This window comes from Podarcis raffonei, chromosome 5 (assembly GCF_027172205.1).
Source record: "Podarcis raffonei isolate rPodRaf1 chromosome 5, rPodRaf1.pri, whole genome shotgun sequence".
In the NCBI taxonomy this organism is placed as follows: domain Eukaryota; kingdom Metazoa; phylum Chordata; class Lepidosauria; order Squamata; family Lacertidae; genus Podarcis; species Podarcis raffonei.
The window spans coordinates 85,779,013-85,798,125 of NC_070606.1; the positions used below are offsets into that span (position 1 = coordinate 85,779,013).

General features: G+C 40.6%; 1 protein-coding gene across 17 annotated transcripts in view; it reads right to left on the minus strand.

The window, feature by feature from the left end:
* Positions 1-879: 879 nt before the first annotated feature.
* MECOM (MDS1 and EVI1 complex locus) overlaps positions 880-19,113 on the minus strand; it is a 467,205-nt gene continuing 448,971 nt past the window's right edge. For all 17 annotated transcript variants that reach the window (XM_053390482.1, XM_053390479.1, XM_053390473.1 and 14 more), the window contains 6 exons: positions 13,285-13,362; positions 9,695-9,864; positions 8,376-8,505; positions 4,949-5,176; positions 4,358-4,544; positions 880-2,631 (listed from right to left, as the gene is read on the minus strand). In XM_053390482.1, coding sequence (XP_053246457.1) covers positions 2,497-2,631; positions 4,358-4,544; positions 4,949-5,176; positions 8,376-8,505; positions 9,695-9,864; positions 13,285-13,362 — 928 coding nt within the window. In that variant the 3' untranslated portion in view covers positions 880-2,496. The remainder of the gene's footprint in view (positions 2,632-4,357; positions 4,545-4,948; positions 5,177-8,375; positions 8,506-9,694; positions 9,865-13,284; positions 13,363-19,113) is intronic.

A 19,113-nucleotide genomic window follows, 5' to 3' on the forward strand; every position in this document is an offset into this window, starting at 1 on the left:
GTGACAGGCAGAGCCAAATAATTTTGCCACTCTCAGTCTCAGCATTGAGTTCTACAAAGGCAATACTGAGACTAAGAAGCAGAATGCCTTCATCCCCTGTATAGGTTGTAAAAAAATGTAAGCAGGTGGGACCTAGCTGAGGGCAGGCTGAAGTTGGAGCAGCAGTGTCCCATTTACCCTAAGGGATCTGCCTTCACTGTTTGTTTGGTAATCTGCTTTCACTTATACAGTCCTAGATTAGATGGGGACTTTTTGCCAGGTAACCAAAACCTGAAATAAAAAAATCGAGATATATAAACAATTTACAGAATAAACCAGTTTCCCCCAGCAGTTGTCCCAGGTACCATAAGATTTTGTAGAGCTCCCTCTCTGTGGGTAAAAGAGGTGTGGGTAAAAGAGGTCTGGCCTAAGCAGCATAGGAGACATTCCAGGGTTAGACCATTCCCCAACAGGCCGTAGAATGGTGGTCCTCTCTCTCTCTCTCTCTCTCTCTCTCTCTCTCTCTCTCTCTCTCAACTAACACCACTGACAAGGGGAAGTGTTGCCACCTCCCAAGCTTCTGCCAATCTGCCATGCCAGTGTGGGCCTGGGAAGGCTGTACATGTTTGACTGCCCTTGATTCTCTCTTCCCCAACCTACTGTGATTGCTAAGCATCTTATGTCTAGCATTTGTGATTGTTGAGAAAACAGAGCAATCATATTGATAGCTCTAGACTTGAATGTTTTGAGGGCCAACAGGGATGTGGGTTTGCTTTTGTCCTTTTGCAAAAGCAGAGTTTGTGTGCAGTTAGCATTATTGCTAGTAGGGGAAATTTCATACAAATTCTGTTGAAATCCATTCTATAGCCAACAAAACAAAAGGCCAGTGAAAATGATGTCTTCATTTTGTAATCCTTTATTTTTTTTAAATTTGATCCTCCCATAGTAATGTACTGAAATGCATAACAGTTACATTGTACAAAGCATTTAAAGAAAGTACCTCAACTTGCTGGTTATTTCAAAATGAGATAATAAACAAAAAGGAAAATAAAATCTGGTCCCTCACCAAAAGGGCGAAATTCTTGGCCCCCTCCCGCCCCTGCCCCCAAAATAACTGAATACAATTCATTATTTATTTATTGGGGGTTTTCTTTTTTAAACATAAGTTTGGAACACTTCATTTTACAAATAGGATTAACATGAACGTAACATCACACAAGCTCGCAGACAACCGGCATAAAATATTGGGTACAGTTTTCTTTTTCTTTTTTTAATCAGAAGAATCATGCTTTCATGAAGAAAAAATTAGAATGCTTTATACATTTGAATCATTTTTGCTGTATTACAAAAAAATCTCTAAATCACCTCTATTCATTATTTAGTTTCAGTAAAAGGAAAAAAAACGATAGTAAAAGAGGAATGTAAGAAATCTTTTTTAAACACTGTTTGCACGAACATATATGCAGATCAGTTCGCCTCCTTTTTTTAAGTCCATGGGTGCCCAGAAAAATGATGTGGGGTGGGGTTGGAGAGAACTGGAACAGTGCTATTAATTTCATATGAACAGTGCTACATTTAGCAAGAGTGCTTTTTTCTTAATCCACAAACAATTGTTTGCCAACAAATAAATTACATGTACACGCAATACCAATAAAGAAAGAAATCAAGAGCAACAAATGAACACCAACAAAATAAAACAAACAAAACAATGACATGATTGTCTAAAATTAAAATGTCATTACATTGATCAGGGAAACATTGAACTATAGTGGTATGTTTGATGACTGTGGTCTTTTGCATGTAGTTATGCTGAAAGACTCACCTCCTTTAATTGCTGAACTCTCCCAAGGTTTTTTTCTTCTTTTTTTTACAATATACACAGACGTCTTACATTATTGTCTCATGTGGTTCTTTATTTTTACAATGCAGTTCAGAAGGCAAAAGTTAAGGAGGGGGCAAAATATTCCTTGTCATTAGATTCTAGATTAATGGTTGATGTACATTCGAGGGAACTGCTTTGTCTTCCTTAAATGGTTTCAAACGCATAAAGCATATATGAAGAGGATTTGTACAGAAAAGCAACTGTTCCTAATCCTGCCTACAATTACCATTCTACACGAGGGGGGGGGGGGACTCAAAAAGGAAAAAACAATTCTGTTTTAGTTTAAAGGAGTGCTAACGTGTGTGTAACAATACACGTCTTAACCCATAAGTCCCTCCCCAAGCAGGTGGAGTGGAAGACACATATTCCCCAACAAGGTCTATTTGATCCATGTATTTTGAAAGTCGCATTGATCCTCAAAATGTCAGCAGCTGCCTTCGCTGTGCAAAACAAAAGATTGAGAATAAATAGTTTTCTTTCTTTCTTTCAAATCATTCAGTTTAAGGTCACCTGACTTTAAATGTGACCCATCAGATTTCTAAGGCATTCTGCTCTGCAGTCTTTTAAATAGTCTTCTAGCAAAGAGCCATGTTGCTAGTTTGGACTTGGTCCCAATCCTGTTACATTTGACGGTGTCATACATGACTAATGGACTGGATGGCACTGGATTCTGCAGCAACTCTTGCCATACTGTGCCACACATTGGATGAATTGTGGGGTGCAGAGTGGAGAGAGTCCTTGTCGGAGAGTGAAAGCATCATAGCAATGGCCTACAGTTGAAGAAGAAGAAGGAAGAAGTCAAAATAAGATATTCAGTAATATCATTTAGAGTCATAGTTCTATCGTGGAAGAACCTATTCTTTCAGTGGGAATCAGCAGTATGGCTCCCACCTGGGAACCATCTTGGAATTCACCCTGTACCACAAAGTCCTCTCACTAGGTTTCTGAAGGCTCATGACAGAAAAAATGGAAACTGTGCTAGGCCTGTGTTGTTAAACCCTTTGGATCTGTGAATGTACTTTACTTTATGGGCCCCCAATGTGGCAGAGGGAAGAGCCAAAGAACTTCATATACCGTATTTACTCAAATCTAATGCTCACCTTTTTTGGCCAAATTGCGTTGTGAAAATTAAGGTGCACATTAGATTTGATGACACATTAGACTCGAGTAAATACGGTAGTATGGAAACAAAGAAAAGGCAGCCGGGGGGCATAGTCAGAAAGGCAGCCGCAACAGTTTTTAGATAGACAAGGGTATTTTGCCTTCTCTGTTCCTCCCCTGCAGCAAAAACTGGTGTGTTTCCAGCTAGGCCCTCAGTTGAGCAAAACTGCAGTTATTTTGCCACTAGTGGCCAAACTGGCAACACTTCATGCCCCACAGGTGGAGAAATGCTGCACTAATGGGGTCAGTTACCTTGGTATAAGAGTGTTGTACAGAACAATTCAGTGATTTCAAAACCTAATTACATGACTATGGTCTTTACTTCATGGAAGTAAGAGGATCCCCATGGATTTCACTGTGTTGTGGCATGTTCCGAATCTTCTCAAACAAGTTTAAATGAACTAATTTGTTAACCTTCTCTGCAAAGTAGAAAACCGACGAGGATTGGCAGTATTCATGGGCCTACTGGGGACATTAAAATTTCTACTAGCATGTGTAAGCATACTTGACTCCTTTCCAGAAAAGTATAGTTTCAGGTTACAACTAGACAGCCTAGTCATCTCAGTTGTACCAACCAGTAAATACGAATAATAGGGCCAGTACAGACAAAACATTGGAACTCTCTCTTGTCTATGAATACGGGAACGGAACGGACCACAGGATTGCGCTCCCTCTTTCTCTTAGTACTCAATTCTTCAGTGCATATTTCCTCAATCTATCTTAACAAATGTCAGGAATTACATTGGCACCAACATTAACTATGGTTTGCACTAATCTTTATTTTCTTTAAAAGTCCTTAATTTACAGGTGTCACAACACAAGGTCAAATCTTCTTAGCCAGGTTTGGAAACCTGGATTTGGAAAGAGTTTCAAAGCACAAACATCATTGTCAAGGTTGGTGGTTGAACCGCTGTCATTAGCCTGGATATATTTGTACTAGAGAAGAAAGGGAAAAAGAGAAGATGCATATGATCCAATGGTGTCCCTCCTGATCTCTTAACTGCAGTTAAGCAGTGTCTGTCCACCATTTTCTCAGCACCAGCTCAGTTGGATGTGGTGCTGATGCAGCACAAAAGGTCAAACAAATTGAGGTGGCCTTTTGAGGGTATCTCCAGATGGGTTTCTTACTGTTGGTATATGCAGCAAGAAGTGTTTTATGTTTTCAGTGCACATTTGTACGGGACTCTCTGCTCCTCTGCTACCCTCAGGATTACTGACTCAGCACTGGCGTTCTTTGACTCCTCCCAATCTATTGTTTCAATCCCCATCATCACTTTTCCCACCCTTCCCAACCAGATTACAATTTATCCTGAAAGCACAATAAAATAGATTTACCTGGGATTTGGACTTGCGACACAATGGCTGCTTTAAGTCTTCTGGCAGATGGGAGGTGCTAAACGCTGCCAGTTCAGCTTCACTGAACTGGCTTTCTTCTACTTTCCTCACTTTGAGGCTATCAGTGAAGTGCCTTATATGGTCCAACGCAGAAAGTCCAGTTTTATTAAACTCATCTTCCTTATACCTATGAAACGTCCAAAGATTGGCATACTGATTGGTTTTGAAAAGCAAATTATCAGTGATTTTAAAAAAATAGTAATTGAAATATTTTGTCTGGTCTTTCCTTTAACAGACTTTGGGCAGAATTGAGGGCATAATAGGCATGGTTCTTTTTAAAAATTAAATTCTTAACCATATGATTAGGTTCTACTGATTTAAATGAAACTGTAAAGTGTGGCTAACTTTATCTGGATCACACCCCTTAGAAAGCTGCTCGGTTGCACAATAGTTTTTCTATTCCAAACCTTGTCCACAAATAATTATTAAGAGGCATATTTAGGTCAACCTGCAAATACAGAACCTGGATTAAGTCCTAGAAATTGGGAATTCTGCTGTATTTTCTACCATCTACTTTGATCTTGCTCCTACCTGCCAGGAGAAGTCTTGCAATTCATTTCCAAAGCATTTGCTTCTTCATAGTCACCCTCTTCACATATGTTGCTTACAGCTGGTTCTTTAACTGACCCCCCTGTTATCTCACTTTCTTCATCTTCTTCATCCATCATTACTTCATCTTCTGCTTCTTCATCTTCCAACAAGTCTGAGTTCTGGCTTGTCACCAGAGTCTTTTCATCCTTAAAGTGACTTCCATTAATTCTTTAAAAAAATACATATCAAATGAAAACAAAATTACCTGTTAGCAGTTGCAGAAACAGGACCTTGCTTTCTAAACTTTGTTTTGCATTAACTATCCCATAGGTGGTAATTGCCATAATTAAAATCAATAACCACTCTGTCCACTTTATTAAGTGGCCAATAATCCTTTGAAATTCAATTCACAGTCTGACAGAATAGTGAAGATAGCTTTTCTCACTATTACATCTGAGTTTTAGATTACTACATTTCATTATTCTTGAAAGTAGAATTCCCAGCATAGTTACTATTGACCAAAAGGAAAAATTATTCATGTTCTCAACTGTCTCTCACTGCCCTATTAACCACGGGGTAATAAGCATAACAACGACCAGTAGCACACAATCTGCTTCACAGCATAGTTGGAAAGTAATGGCTAACCACTTCACAGGCTTGTTGTGAGGACAAAATAGAATAACAGTCATGGGGCAAGGGTGCAATACATATTTCATAAATAAAAATAAATATATATACAACAGGTTAAACCCATTTACATAAAGGCCTTCTACCTAGATCTTGGGCTTGCAGTGTGTATTGTGTTGGGGAGGTGCAGAGCATTATGAACACGTCGGCTTCAAAGTGAAATCAATAGGCCTAGATACATTTAATTCCATAAAAGATTGTGACCTTTGTCATGGAGAAGCAGTCATGTGAATAACTGAAACTGTTTAGTACTGCACACCAAAAAATTATTCCATTGATTTTATGAAGCATTCTATATAATTTAAATGGAGATAAGTTTTGATTGGTTTGTCTTGTTATCATAACATTTTAAACTCAAACATGTAACAAAATGTTCTAGTTCACCGGAAGCTCTCAGTCCTTCTCAACCCATTCCCTAGAGAAAAATTACCCCTTTCTAAATACAAAGGAATTTCACTTTTCATCTGATTGCTTTTAGATTTTCCAATAAATTGTCTGTTAGGCTATATAAAATGAAACCACACCAGACATTATCCCATAATTGCCTAAATCATGTAGGGTTACCCACAAACAATAATCTTTTGGATCATTTAACAAGCTTGTGTCTACATTGGTCAACATGTCTATATTCCTTCATTTATACTTCAAGAAGAAAAAGAAATAGAATTTAACCAATTATCATTAAGGGTTATAGGATCCATTAAACATGAGGAAATTATCTTGGAATAACCATAAAGAAACCCATAATTTTGCAATGATCTTGAAAAAAGTGACCATCATCTCACTTGTGGGTATCTTTGGCATCTTTTATCAGGATGCCCTGGCAGAACTTCTTGGACAGTCTTAAGAAACTATGAGCTATAAACCAGGGGTTGCCAGATTTTTAAACCATGCCAGAAGAAGACAGTTTGAAGTGAAAAAGGACTTGGATTTAAACCAAAGTAATGAAAGCCACATGATTAAAAAAACCAGATTTGCTAATTATGCTTTTCATATGCAGTAATTTGCCAAGTATGAAATATCTATCAAAATTTTGAAAGGAATCACTGGATGACCCATCAACCTTTTTTCCCTTATAGACTTCCTATCAGAGGACATGTTGAGACCAGATGTGGGGGGGGGGGAACTAACCCATGACAATCAAGCAGGAAAAAAATTTGAATGTGTATGTAATGTATTATCAGCTGCCTTCATGAATATATGCCTACTAGTTTTGACCCAGCATAAAAATGAGCGAGAAATTTTAAAAATAGAAAGTCATAAGCCATATGCACTTTCTGCCCTTGAACATGGAAAGCAAATTAATGTGTGAGAGAAGGCAGTAAATAAATTTGACCCAGAACATAATCACACACCATGTTACACATCTGTGGAAAGCTTATGCTTATCCCCAATTCAAGTGCTGTTTCAAATCCAAAATATGCACTTGACATATGCACTTGAACCATATATTGATTTATAGTCTGTTGATGCATTAGAGTGGCTAGGACAACCCAGAGAGATGGGTGGGGTATAAATAAAAAAAATAGTAGTAGTATAGTAGTAGTAGTAGTAGTAGGGGTTTTACTTAATACACACAGTTCACTTTCTTTACTGAAATGTGTAGTGGACAAAATGGGCAGTAATATAGTTTTACATTCGTGTTGAACAATTATATTGATTTTCATTAGGAATGTATCCTTGCTAGCTGTTATTCCCAGAATATGGGGCAGTTTATGCCTCACCCTGGTAGTGCCCCACATTATGGATCCACTTGTATGATTTTGAAGCAGTGAGTATTATATGAAATACACACAGTTTTTTCCAGCAGTGTTCCTAGTGATGTCATCATAAGAATCATGGCCTGCTTTAGCATTGCATAGGTTGTTATAATAAATCAACCTATAAGTTGATGGTTGGAAATGGTTCAAGCTTGCCTTTTCAGAGAATTTGTGGATGGTAAATCAGGCATTGTGGTGTAGCTGGCCCCCTCTGCATCTGTAACAAATGTCTCACTATCCCACATTAAATACAGAGCAGCTTCTAGCTCTGAATCAGGTGTTTGGTTATATGCAAAAAGCTAAAACTGGTCAAATCCCTGAAGGGAAAGTGATGTCCAATAAGATTACATGGGCATCCAAATACTGCCAGGGGGTTAACAATTTTCTTCCCAATTCCTCACCATTTGGAGGAAATTTCTCTTTCCTAGCTCAAAGCATGTATTGCTGATATTGCTGAACTGGGAATGATTGAAACTTGCTAATGCGTGAGACATTTCTTGTGGAAGCACTGGATTTGTATTTTGTATGTAATCCAGTTTGACCTGCTTACTTTGGCCACATTAACATCAGCACATTTAACTTTGCTAATTGCCAAGAGATCCAAACTATGTTTTCAAAAAGATTTTGTGAAGATATTGCTAAGGATAGTGTAGAAAACACAACAAACACCTTAATTGTAGTAGTTTTGCCTGTTAGAAATGGTCAAAATTAAGTTAGCTTTGGGATTGCACGATTATGATAGCTGTGCAAATTTTTATGTCTTGTATGTAATGGAGACAATCAAGAGAAAGTTCTGCGTAATCGGACTACAATGATATCAAGAAAACTCCATGACTGTGATTCAGTCCCACAGGCTTTAAAGGGAGTATGTCACCTTGATTTTGCCCAATTCCCTTTGGAAATAAGCTGGAAAAGTAACACTTCAGCAGTAAGGAAAAAACAGTTAATGAAGTCTGAAACACAGAGAAGTTGCACCTTACCTTTCTTCTGAATTGTTGTGGTTGCTATTCCCAATGAAATTACGAATTTCAGTAAAGTATGAGTCTTCTTTGTCATCTAGGATAGCACCTGTGCTTTCAAGTTCAGAATGAGGTGAAGACGTAGCAGTACCTTCACAGAAAAGTAAATATTTGGTTTTTTATCCTATCAGAATTATGTTAATTTTTATTAATTTATTAACTACTTTCTTCACAAGTGTCTCAAGGAAACATACAATAAAAAAATAGTGCCAAAGTTCCCAAATGTCATCATTGTACATCTTATCAAATCAAGAAAAGAAATGCTTGATGAGACACACTCAACTATAATAGAAATGGTTCAGCTGGAAGTGAGCAAAACAAATGAAGAACTGGATGTGCACAGTCCTATGGACCCATCCCATCCTATAGGTGTCCTCAGGAAAGGATGTCCAAAGAAAGTTTCTCAAAACAAGAAGTGGGACTGGGCTGCCAGATTTGCTTGCAGCACAGAAAACAAGCGTGGAGAGAAATAGCATAGTTTACACAGCTGGCTGCTACAATGATCAAAGAAACTAAGCATTCTGATTCTGGGCTCAATTAAATAACATTGAAAAATTGAACTGTGTTAGGTGAGGAAGTAGCTTGTGCCTCACTGGTCAATTGTAGGGTTGCCATATTTTAAGAAGTAAAAATCCGGACAAAAGTTGTTGAGCTTTTTGTGGGAAATCAACAAAAAAAGGCAAAGAGTGATGCATTCCCCCAACCCCAGACACTAATTTCGCCGTTTGAATCCATACATATGGCAACCCTAGTCAGTTGCCAAGCCCTCTTAGGGAGACCCACCTCACATACTGAAAAGTACAGTATGATGCATAGATTCCACTGATGTTTATAGAACACAGTATTTATTTCAGAGTGCAGGCATCTGAAAATTTTTCTCATTTTAGTCTTAAAAAATAGATGACCATTTTCATCTAATCCATTAATCCAGTGGAGATAAACTAGTATATGTTGCTAGTTGTACATAACTTTCTCTATCAAAACTGATATATTAGGCTGATGCTACCCAGGTCTTAAACCATACCAACTTCCTGGATCAAAATTTGGATCTGATTTATGACAAGTATTTAAGATTTTAGTCACAAGTACATAAAAACCTAAGGATAATGTTCAAGCCCATTGTATTCTTCTGACATAGGAAGATCCCTGTAATAGTTGTGGGATGAAAAGCATGATCTGCAGTGTCACAAGAATGCCACACCTGTACAACAGACCTGTATGATCTCATGAATTCCCCTTAAATGATTTATTTTAATGCAGAAAGCATGATTGGTACATACCAGACATGTTGCCATTCTCGTGTTTTTTGAGATGTCTGTCTAAGTTGGTTTGTTGGCCAAAGCACCGGTCACATAAGTGACATTTGAAGGGCTTCTCCTTATTATGGATGTTACGAACATGTCTCTGCAGGTTGGACGATATACTAAAAGACCTGTCACAGTATTTGCATCTGAAAACAAATATCAAAGAAGAAAGTAGTATGTGAAATATAATTCAAATGAAACTAGAGAGCAACCATCTCAATTAAGCTCCACCGCAGTTTTGCTAAATCCAGTAATATCTCCCCTATCCCATATATTTTATTTGGTTTTTCAATAAAATAGCAAACATTGCAGGTCTCCTATCCAGTTACTTCAAGAACTACAGAGTAAGGTGAAAGAGCAGAGGGAAATCTGAACAACAAATCATAGAATCATAGGGAAACAGTAGCATTGGAAGGTGCCCCAAGAGTCATGTAGTCCAACAACCTGCAATGCAGGAATGTAGCTAGAATATCTTACAAACAGAAAATATCACAAAATGCTGCTTGAAAGACTGTATTTTCAATATTTTTATGCCTTTTATTTGGATCTAACTTTCCAGTAAAGCAATGGTTTCTATGCTTCAAGCCATCCCCCTTGTTCCCTATTCAGAAAGGGCACAGTAATCTCATTACAAATTTATCCGAATAAGTGGTATAGATTTTGCTCTGAAAATCCAAGTTTGGTTTCTGGTATTGGGAAAGATTCCATATTATTAATACTGTAAAACAGAAGGGATTTGTGGCCAGTGTGAATTTTTGGGAGCTTTGGGATAATGATAAGGGAGGACAGGATGCACAACTGACTTGTTGCACTTTTTGTTTCTTATGCTTCCCTATCTTGTCTGAAATTGGTCTTGTGCATCTTTCCCACACAAAGCTTGCATATGTCTCCACTAAGGAAGACATGCAGGATTGATTTTGAACAAGGCAGAGAAATCTAGGGAGCAGGAAACACAAGTCAACTGCACATCCTGCCTCCTATCTCTCTCTCCCCCCCTTCCCCACACAATGTACTCACACATACATTTTGGCACATGCAAATTAATGTTAAGGTATAGTCACAGGAAATATCTCAGTATTTCAGAGTTAACAGGACATAATTTATGATAGCCTGTTAAAGTATTGCAGTAAAGCATATATGGTGTGAAAAGCAGAGAAGCGCCAGCCTATTGTTTCATGCTGTTGCCAATACCGTACAATTAAGCACTTTGAGAAGAGGGAAAACATGAAACAAATTACTTCTAAGGCTCAAATAAGGTAGAAAGACCACTTCCCTCCCTGTTAAAAATTACACTGTGTGATAAAATCTTTTATTGAGGAATTAGCTTGCTCAATTGCTAATCCTGGAGGAAATTCAGTTATCTTCCCAAATGCAGAAATAAACAATCCAAATCTTTAATACTGTGCCAACGCAAGTAGTTTAGTCTATCGCTCTGGTACCAGAGGCATCAATTTTCATACTCTGTAGTGATTTGAAGTCCCTGAAGTCTTTACTGTATTGCCCTTTCAGCCATTACTAAGACATACTATAACTATTCCAAATTCTCTTCCTGGCAGCTGGCCAACAGTCTTCATCACCATCGTCGTCTCCCCACTGACCCCCACAATCGTCTATTTCTCCTGAACTTCAAAACATGTCTGTTACATTGTGTGCTAAGTCAATTATTCAGGGAAGAAATTATGCATTACATTGCTAATTGTTTCTGGCTGTTATTCAGTGGAAGAGCATAACATGTTTCAAGATACCTCTTAAAACAAGAATTAAATTACATGCAACCTACTTCCCAAGTAAATTCAGGACTGAGTGAAAAATCTATCCCAAACAATGAGCTTTTTCTCCTTTCTTTGCAAGGCGTAAAATGTACCGATTTCTGCTTGTTTTGTTAGAACATGAGCCGAGTTTCTTCAATTGATTTCATTAAGTGAAAGTTCCATTTTGTACAATTAAAATTCTTTTCTCATTTCACTATGTGAATTGCTCTCATGGGCCAGATTTCCTAAAGGCTCTCCCAGTTATGGCCCACAGAGATCAATGAAAGTTACCAGTGAGGAAGTGGGTTAAAAGCACCAAGGACATGGAGATTAGTATGTATGCTTGTGAAGAGAATAATAGGACAGAAAATGCTTGTGGGAATTAAATGTACATCTTAAATAAATGAAATAAAACAACACTTTTGCAGGGTGAATGAACAAATACTGAAATCAAATTTGATACAAAGTAAGAAAATCATGTTTTTAGAACTCCATTTTTTATTAAAGTGATTGTTAATTTTTTACCAGAATTGGTAGGCCCACCAAAGCTCAGTTAAAATTGTTTCCATTCAGGCATTCCTAAAAGAGACTGCTGCTGTTCATGCCACAACAGTTTGGCCTTGATGTAGATGGAATCTATGTAGCTGGAATCAGTCAGGGCGCTACCCTCCCCAGGCCAGGTGGGAAAAGGCCTGCAAGGCAGGAAGCTGATCTTCCAGGATTCCCAGCCATTTGAACTGACCCAGATCCTGTGATCATCATCTGAGGCCCTTCTTAGTGTGCTTCCTCTGTGAGAGGTCCAGAAGGTGGCAACACAAGAAGGGGCCTTTTCTGAGGTGGCTCCCCACTTGTGGAATGCTCTTCCCAGGGAGGCTAAAGATATGTAAACAAAGGTGCCAGGCGAAAACATTCCTCTTCTCCCAGGCCTTTGGCTGATAAAACAATCTATGGTATTTTAAACTGTTTGGGGGTGTTACTGTTTTTGTTTGTTACTACAGTATGTATTCTTGTGTTTTTATATTGTAAATCACCCTGTGATCTTTGGATGAAGGGTGGTATAGAAATAAATAAATAAATAAATGGGGGGGGAGGAGGAGGAGGAGGAGGAGAAGAAGAAGAAGAAGAAGAAGAAGACGACGACATATTTAAGGACAGCTGTAAAGGGAGAACTTAATATTTTCCTTCTTGCTATGGTCCAGATTAAAATGTCTTCTCAGAGGTGTCTGCTCGCATCAGGTGAAAATCCCCTACCAAGACTGCTATGATTCTGATTAATATTAACCTCCCATCCCACCCATCCCATTGGATGTGATTTGCATTTTTAAAAAAATATGCATGTTGGTTTAAAGACACATAATGTCACACATAACACATACAAAGATGTGTATAATGTCACACCTAGTGTGGCCCTCTCCCCGCTCCAGGTGAGTTGCGCATCTGCAACTCCAAAACCAGAAGGACCAGCATGTGTCATTTTACATTATCAGGAATGCTTCATTCATCCACTTTTGAAGGCATCTGCAGGAATCAAAACTATGTATGCTCAGCACTATGGTTATTAACTCTCAAGTTCCTGGGTGTCTTTTGCCTCCGAAGGGTTTTGTGAGCATCCCATTGGGGTTGTGTTGAAGCACTTGGACCAGGTTTCCCCACACATTTATTAGAAAGTATTGTCAACTGTGTTTTACATAGCACATTCTAAAACCTCATTTCATTTTTAATAGTGAAAATTCTTTGGAGGTCAAAGGCTCCAGTATGGAGCACTAACAGCCAATAAGAGTCTGTGGCTACTCCCCAGAAGCATTCATCTTGTACCTGTAAGGCTGTTCTCCAGTGTGTGTTCTCAGGTGACGGGTAAGATTTGCAGATCTTGGAAATATCTTGCCGCAGTATCTGGTATTAGAAAATGGTATATAAAGATAGCTTTAATGTTTTGCTTTAAGATACATAAAGAAATAAAATGCATAGTCCTAACTGTTAGGATATTTCCGTTCCACCTTAAAAGGGAGCAGGATGTTTTGTATAACAGCCTGCGTAAGTTCCTGTCTCACAGGATGTTTATGTTGTAAGTTCCTTTCGATTTAGGCTGTTTTGCCTGAGCAGTCGGCAACATCCTCCCCCTTTCCGTGTAACCTGTAGTACCTGTGGTTCAACCCAATTGCAACCTTTGTGCGTAAACCTTCAGTTGTTCTCTGTTAACAACCTTAGACAACAGATCAGCAGGAATTTCATTTCCTGGCATGTAGGACACCTGAATGAGTCCTTTCTGAATACACTCTCTTGCACGATGTAGCTTAATCTGCAAGTACTTGGTTCTTTGCTTGCAACTCTCCGAGTTCAGCAAAGCCAAACAAGATCTATTGTCTTGATACACTTGTATAGGACATTTCACAGAAACCCCAATGTCCTTAAACAGTTGCATCAACCATTCACAATCCATGAGTGAAAATGACAGAGCATTGAGTTCTGCTTCACAGGAACTTAGGCTAACTGTTGTCTGCTTTTTGCACAACCAGTCAAACAGGCAGTGGTTGTACATGTAGCATACTCCAGAAGTGCTTGTACCATCCGTGGTGTCACTTCCAAAACTTGCATCTGCAAAGATTTCAAGACCTCCAGTCTTCTGACTGGTGAACCTCAGCCTGTAGTGCATAGTCCCTTTCAAATACCGGGCTATGCGCTTCAGAGCTTTCCAATCCTGAACAGTAGGATTGTTAGCATGTCTGCTAAGCAAGTTAGTGCTTACAGCAATGTCAGGTCTCGAACATCTAGCAATGAAATTCAACTTGCCTAGAATGCACCTGTACAGCGTTGTGTCAGAAAACGCTTCAGCAGTACTGTCTACCTGGTAACCTGTGACCATCGGTGTGTCTGCTGGGTTTGCATCAACCAAATTTAACCTGGTTAATACATCAGCAATTTTCTGTGTTTGGTGTACCAGAAAATTACCTGCTTGGTCCCTCTCCACCTGCAGAGAAAGATAGTTGGATACCTCACCAAGATCCTTCATGTCAAAGTGCTCCTTCAGCTGAGCTAGGGTGCTTTGGTAGAAAGCCTGATTCTCCCAAAACATCAGAAGATCATCAACAAAACATAAACAATACAGTTTGTTTTGCCCCTCCTCCTTGACAAACACACATGGATCAGCTTTGCCCTGGTGAAAACCTAGAGAAAGCAATGTTTCAGTGAGTTTTGTGTTCCAACACCTGGCACTCTGTTTGAGACCATACAAGGATTTTCGCAGTTTACAGACCATTCCCTTCTGTATCTGCATCCCGTCAGGTGGAAGCATGTACAGCTGCTCCCCCAGAATCCCGTACAAAAAAGCTGTATTAATGTCATGATGGGAAACATGCATTTTCTCCTCCGCAGCGATCTTGAGCATCAGCCGAATGCTCTCATATTTGACCGTGGGTGAGTAGGTCTCGTGGTAATCCTGCCCTGGTACCTGTGAAAAACCTCTGGCAACCAATCTGGCTTTGTGTCTGACAACCTTGCCATTCTGGTCTGTCTTGGCCTTGAAGACCCATTTGCTGCCAACCAGTCTCATTCCTGGGACTACCGGTACCAGTTCCCAAGTCTGGTTCCTGTTTAAGGAATCAACTTCAGCCTTCATGGCATTAAGCCAAGGCTCAGCATCTTTAGAGGTTAACTCCTGGACCTCTTTGAAGCTTGAAGGTTCCCACACCTTCTCTGAGCTACCAAGAACAGCAGTTGCCATCTTAGCAAACTCATCAGCAAATCTCTTTGGAGGTTTGCCTTTGGTCGCCCTTTCAGACCTGCGAACCAGACGCAAGTCTTCTGGACTCATCTCCTCCTTCTTAGGAGAATAGTGACCAATGGTGAACAGTGGTTCTTCCAGTTCATTGTCAGACTCATCAGATGGTCTGACTGAGGCCTTTGCGCTCTTGTAGTCTGCTGTGTCATCACTGTCACTGACAGCAGCAGCAGCGCCGCCCACTGAACTGGAATCCGAACTCTGATCATCATCATCATCATCCTCATCCTCAGTTTCCTCAGCTTTCTCAGCATGATCTGCTTTCTTCACATCACCTTCATCCTCCTCTGGGTAACTCTGGAAAATTCCCACATTTTCCCCCCACTTAGGATTGTACTCAACACTCCTTGTGAACTTTATGGATTTTGAGTTAGTCATCCATACCCTGTATGCACCTTTTTCGTACCCCATGAACAAACCATGTGCCCCACGCTTCCCAAGCTTGTTGCTTTGTGGGGTGTGTACCCACATGTCAGAACCAAAGATTTTCAAGTGTTTGGTGTTAGGTTTCCTCCCATACATCTTCTCATAGGGAGTGCAGCCAATAGGTGATGACAGTCTCCTGTTAAAAGAATAAACAAAATTCGCCAGAGCCTCCCCCCAAAACTTCTCAGGGAGATTGGCATCATGCAACAAGGTTTTTATTCCTTGCAGCAACGTTTGATTTGCTCTCTCCACAAGCCCATTCATCCATGGCGATCTAGGCGTTGACAAGTCATGCTGGATTCCCTTCTCAGTCAGGAAAGCTTCAAACTGCTGAGAAGTGAACTCCCCGCCTCGATCAGTAAACAGACAACCAATACGTTTACCATGAGCATTCTCCAACCAAGCACAGAATGCCTTGAACTTAGGAAATGCTTGCGATTTCTGCTCGAGCATAAACACATGAATGTACCTGGAAAAAGAATCAATTAGAACCATGAAGTACCTTGCTCCTCCCAAAGAGGGCGCTAGAGGGCCAACCAGGTCTGCGTGAACTAGCTGGTAGGGTTTGGAAGCCTGCCTGCTAGACTCCTTGCCTTTTGGAGCAACCTTCACCTTGTTCTCTGCACAAGATACACATTTCATGTGAAATTTGCAAGGTTTGATGTCCAAACCTTCAACCAACCCAGGCATCTTGGCTAGCGCTTGCCAAGAGAGGTGACAAAACCTTCGATGTGCATCATGAATGCAACCTGCATGAAGAACCTTGTTAGTTTGTGCAACACAACAAGTATCAGCATTAGACATAGCAACACCATTGTCATCATAAGTTAGACAGAACAAACCATCCATCAACTTTGCATGCCACATGTCCTCTTTGCCTTTTCTGATGACACAGATAGTCTTCTTGAAGGATACCTCAAAACCACGCCCAGTCAGCTGTGGTACGCTTATCAAATTGTCCACAGCTCCTGGAACAAAAAGAACATTACTAATCGTAGTATGCAGACTTTCAAGTTTCACAGTCCCAACTCCTGTAGCTTGCAAAGTCCTTCCATCAGCCAGCTGGACCTCTCCATCTTGAGGTGTGAAGGAGATGAACAGATGGCGGTCTTTGGTGAGATGGCGCGTGGCCGCAGAGTCAACAATAAACCTGGCCTTCCCCTTCGAAGCAGATTTGCTGGCAAACAAAACCTTGTTTTCCACCAGCGTGGGCTTTTGCAGCTTGCCTTTACCCTTTGGTGAAGCTGTGCCAGCAAACATAGCCGTGTTTTCCACTGGCGAGGGCTTTTGCAACTTGCCCCCCTGCTCCTGGCCATCAGACGTGCCTTTAGCCTTTGGTGGAGCTGTGCCAGCAAACATAGCCTTGTTTTTCCCTGGCTTTCCACTCCCCTTCTGCTTCGGGCCATCTGCAGGCTTTTTCCTTTGTTTATTTCCAGTCTTTCGACAAAACTTCTGAGTATGACCTTGGTTCCCACAGTTCCAGCACTTCACAGCTGCCAACGCTTTGGCTCCCCCTGGAGGCTGGAATGCTGTCCCACATTGCTCCCCCTGAAGCGCACAAGCCGATTCAGCTGCATTTCTCCTGTCGTATTCATTTTGCAAAGTCGCCAAGACCTTTGTAGCAGTGAGGTCTTGCGCAGGGAGGGTCGCCAGCTGACTTGACACGGCATGATAGCTTTCATCCAGGGAGTCCAGGATGAGAATTGCAAACAGTGACTCAGGCATATTGAAACCTCTCTGAGTCAATTCCTGTCGGAGATGCTGCAAATGTAAAACGTGGGCTCTAAGGTCTTCCCCTGGCTCCAAACGCTTCCTGTGCAGCTTTCTGAAATAAAGCAACACAGACCCAGCCTCTTGTCGGAGATGACAGGCTCTAAGCCCGTCCCACATCTCACGGGCACTGGCCTTGCCAGCCAGGGTGATTAACTCTTCAGGAGCTACTGAGAGCAAAATTATCCCCATGGCTCTCGAGTCCTGTGCCCTCCATTCATCTGTCACAGGGGCTGGGGGGTCCTCAGAAATAGTATTCCACACACCAAGCCTTCTCATCTGGCCCTCACAGTACCTTGCCCAGGTCTGATAGTTGTGGCCATTTAGTCTTTGCCGGACATCAAAAGAGGCTGCCGCGGCAACAGAAAAGCCGCTGCTTTCGCTTTTCCCACACATACCTCAGCAGTCTGTCGCAGTCTTACTCTCCTGCAAGTGCCGTGAATCTGGGCCCGAAACCTGTTGTTGGGATACTGCCAGGGAGATAAAGTCCATCTTGGCCCCCAAGCTCGGTGCCGGACGATCCATCGACCTCCCGTAGTCAGGCAATATCAGCAATTCAGCGACACTAAGCCTCAGGCTTAGTGCACACTATATCAGCAGAATTCACACAGCAGGAAGTTGCACAAGCAGAGAGCAGAACATGCATATTTACAGTTTATTAGGCATTGGTCAGAACAAAGAAATCATGACCGTCTCCTCCGACTGCTCAGGCAAAACAGCCTAAATCGAAAGGAACTTACAACATAAACATCCTGTGAGACAGGAACTTACGCAGGCTGTTATACAAAACATCCTGCTCCCTTTTAAGGTGGAACGGAAATATCCTAACACTAACTTCAAACCAATACTGGATGGAACTGCTTCTTTGGTGTACAGTGGTATGCTAGTTATGAACTTAATTCGTTCCGGAGGTTCGTTCTTAACCTGAAACTATTCTTAGAGGTGCGCTTTCACTAATGGGGCCTCTTGCTGCCGCTGCGCCACCAGCGCACGATTTCCTTTCTCATCCTGGGGCAAAGTTCTCAACTCGAGGTAACTCTTACAGGTTAGCGGAGTCTGTAACCTGAAGCGCTTGTAACCTGAGGCATTTGTAACTCAAGATACCACTGTATTTAAATATTTCTGAAAGTAGCTTCAATAAATATATTGAATCAAAACCTTATGGATTAAGGTGGTGATGTCTGAATTTTCCAGTGCAACCCTCAGCAATCTATGAGAGCAGACTTTCATTTGAATGTTCATCCCGACATACTACACTTATTAACTTTGTCACTTCCCCAGCTAAATGCTTATGGGGGACGGGAACTCTTTTATCCAAGGTTTAGAATCTTGGCTTGATGGAAAGAGGTTTTAAATTGTTCAGCATATTCAATGTGTCAGTAAACGTGGCATCATTCCATCTGTGAAAGATCAGATCAGACACAATTCAAGAGACCTAATCCATCAAGGTATGCTCTATAATAGTGTGACTTGAAAGTAGCTGACATGTTTTCAGAAAGATCAGATAAACTGATATGACAGTTATCAAACACATAAACTAACATTCTGAAAATGAGATAGGGGCATAAATACCAAGCTAAAAAACAAATAGAAAACTGAAATGGCAGCATCAGGTTATTCTGCCAAATCAGGAACATTTCCCTGAAAATATGCATCCAAAATATAAATCC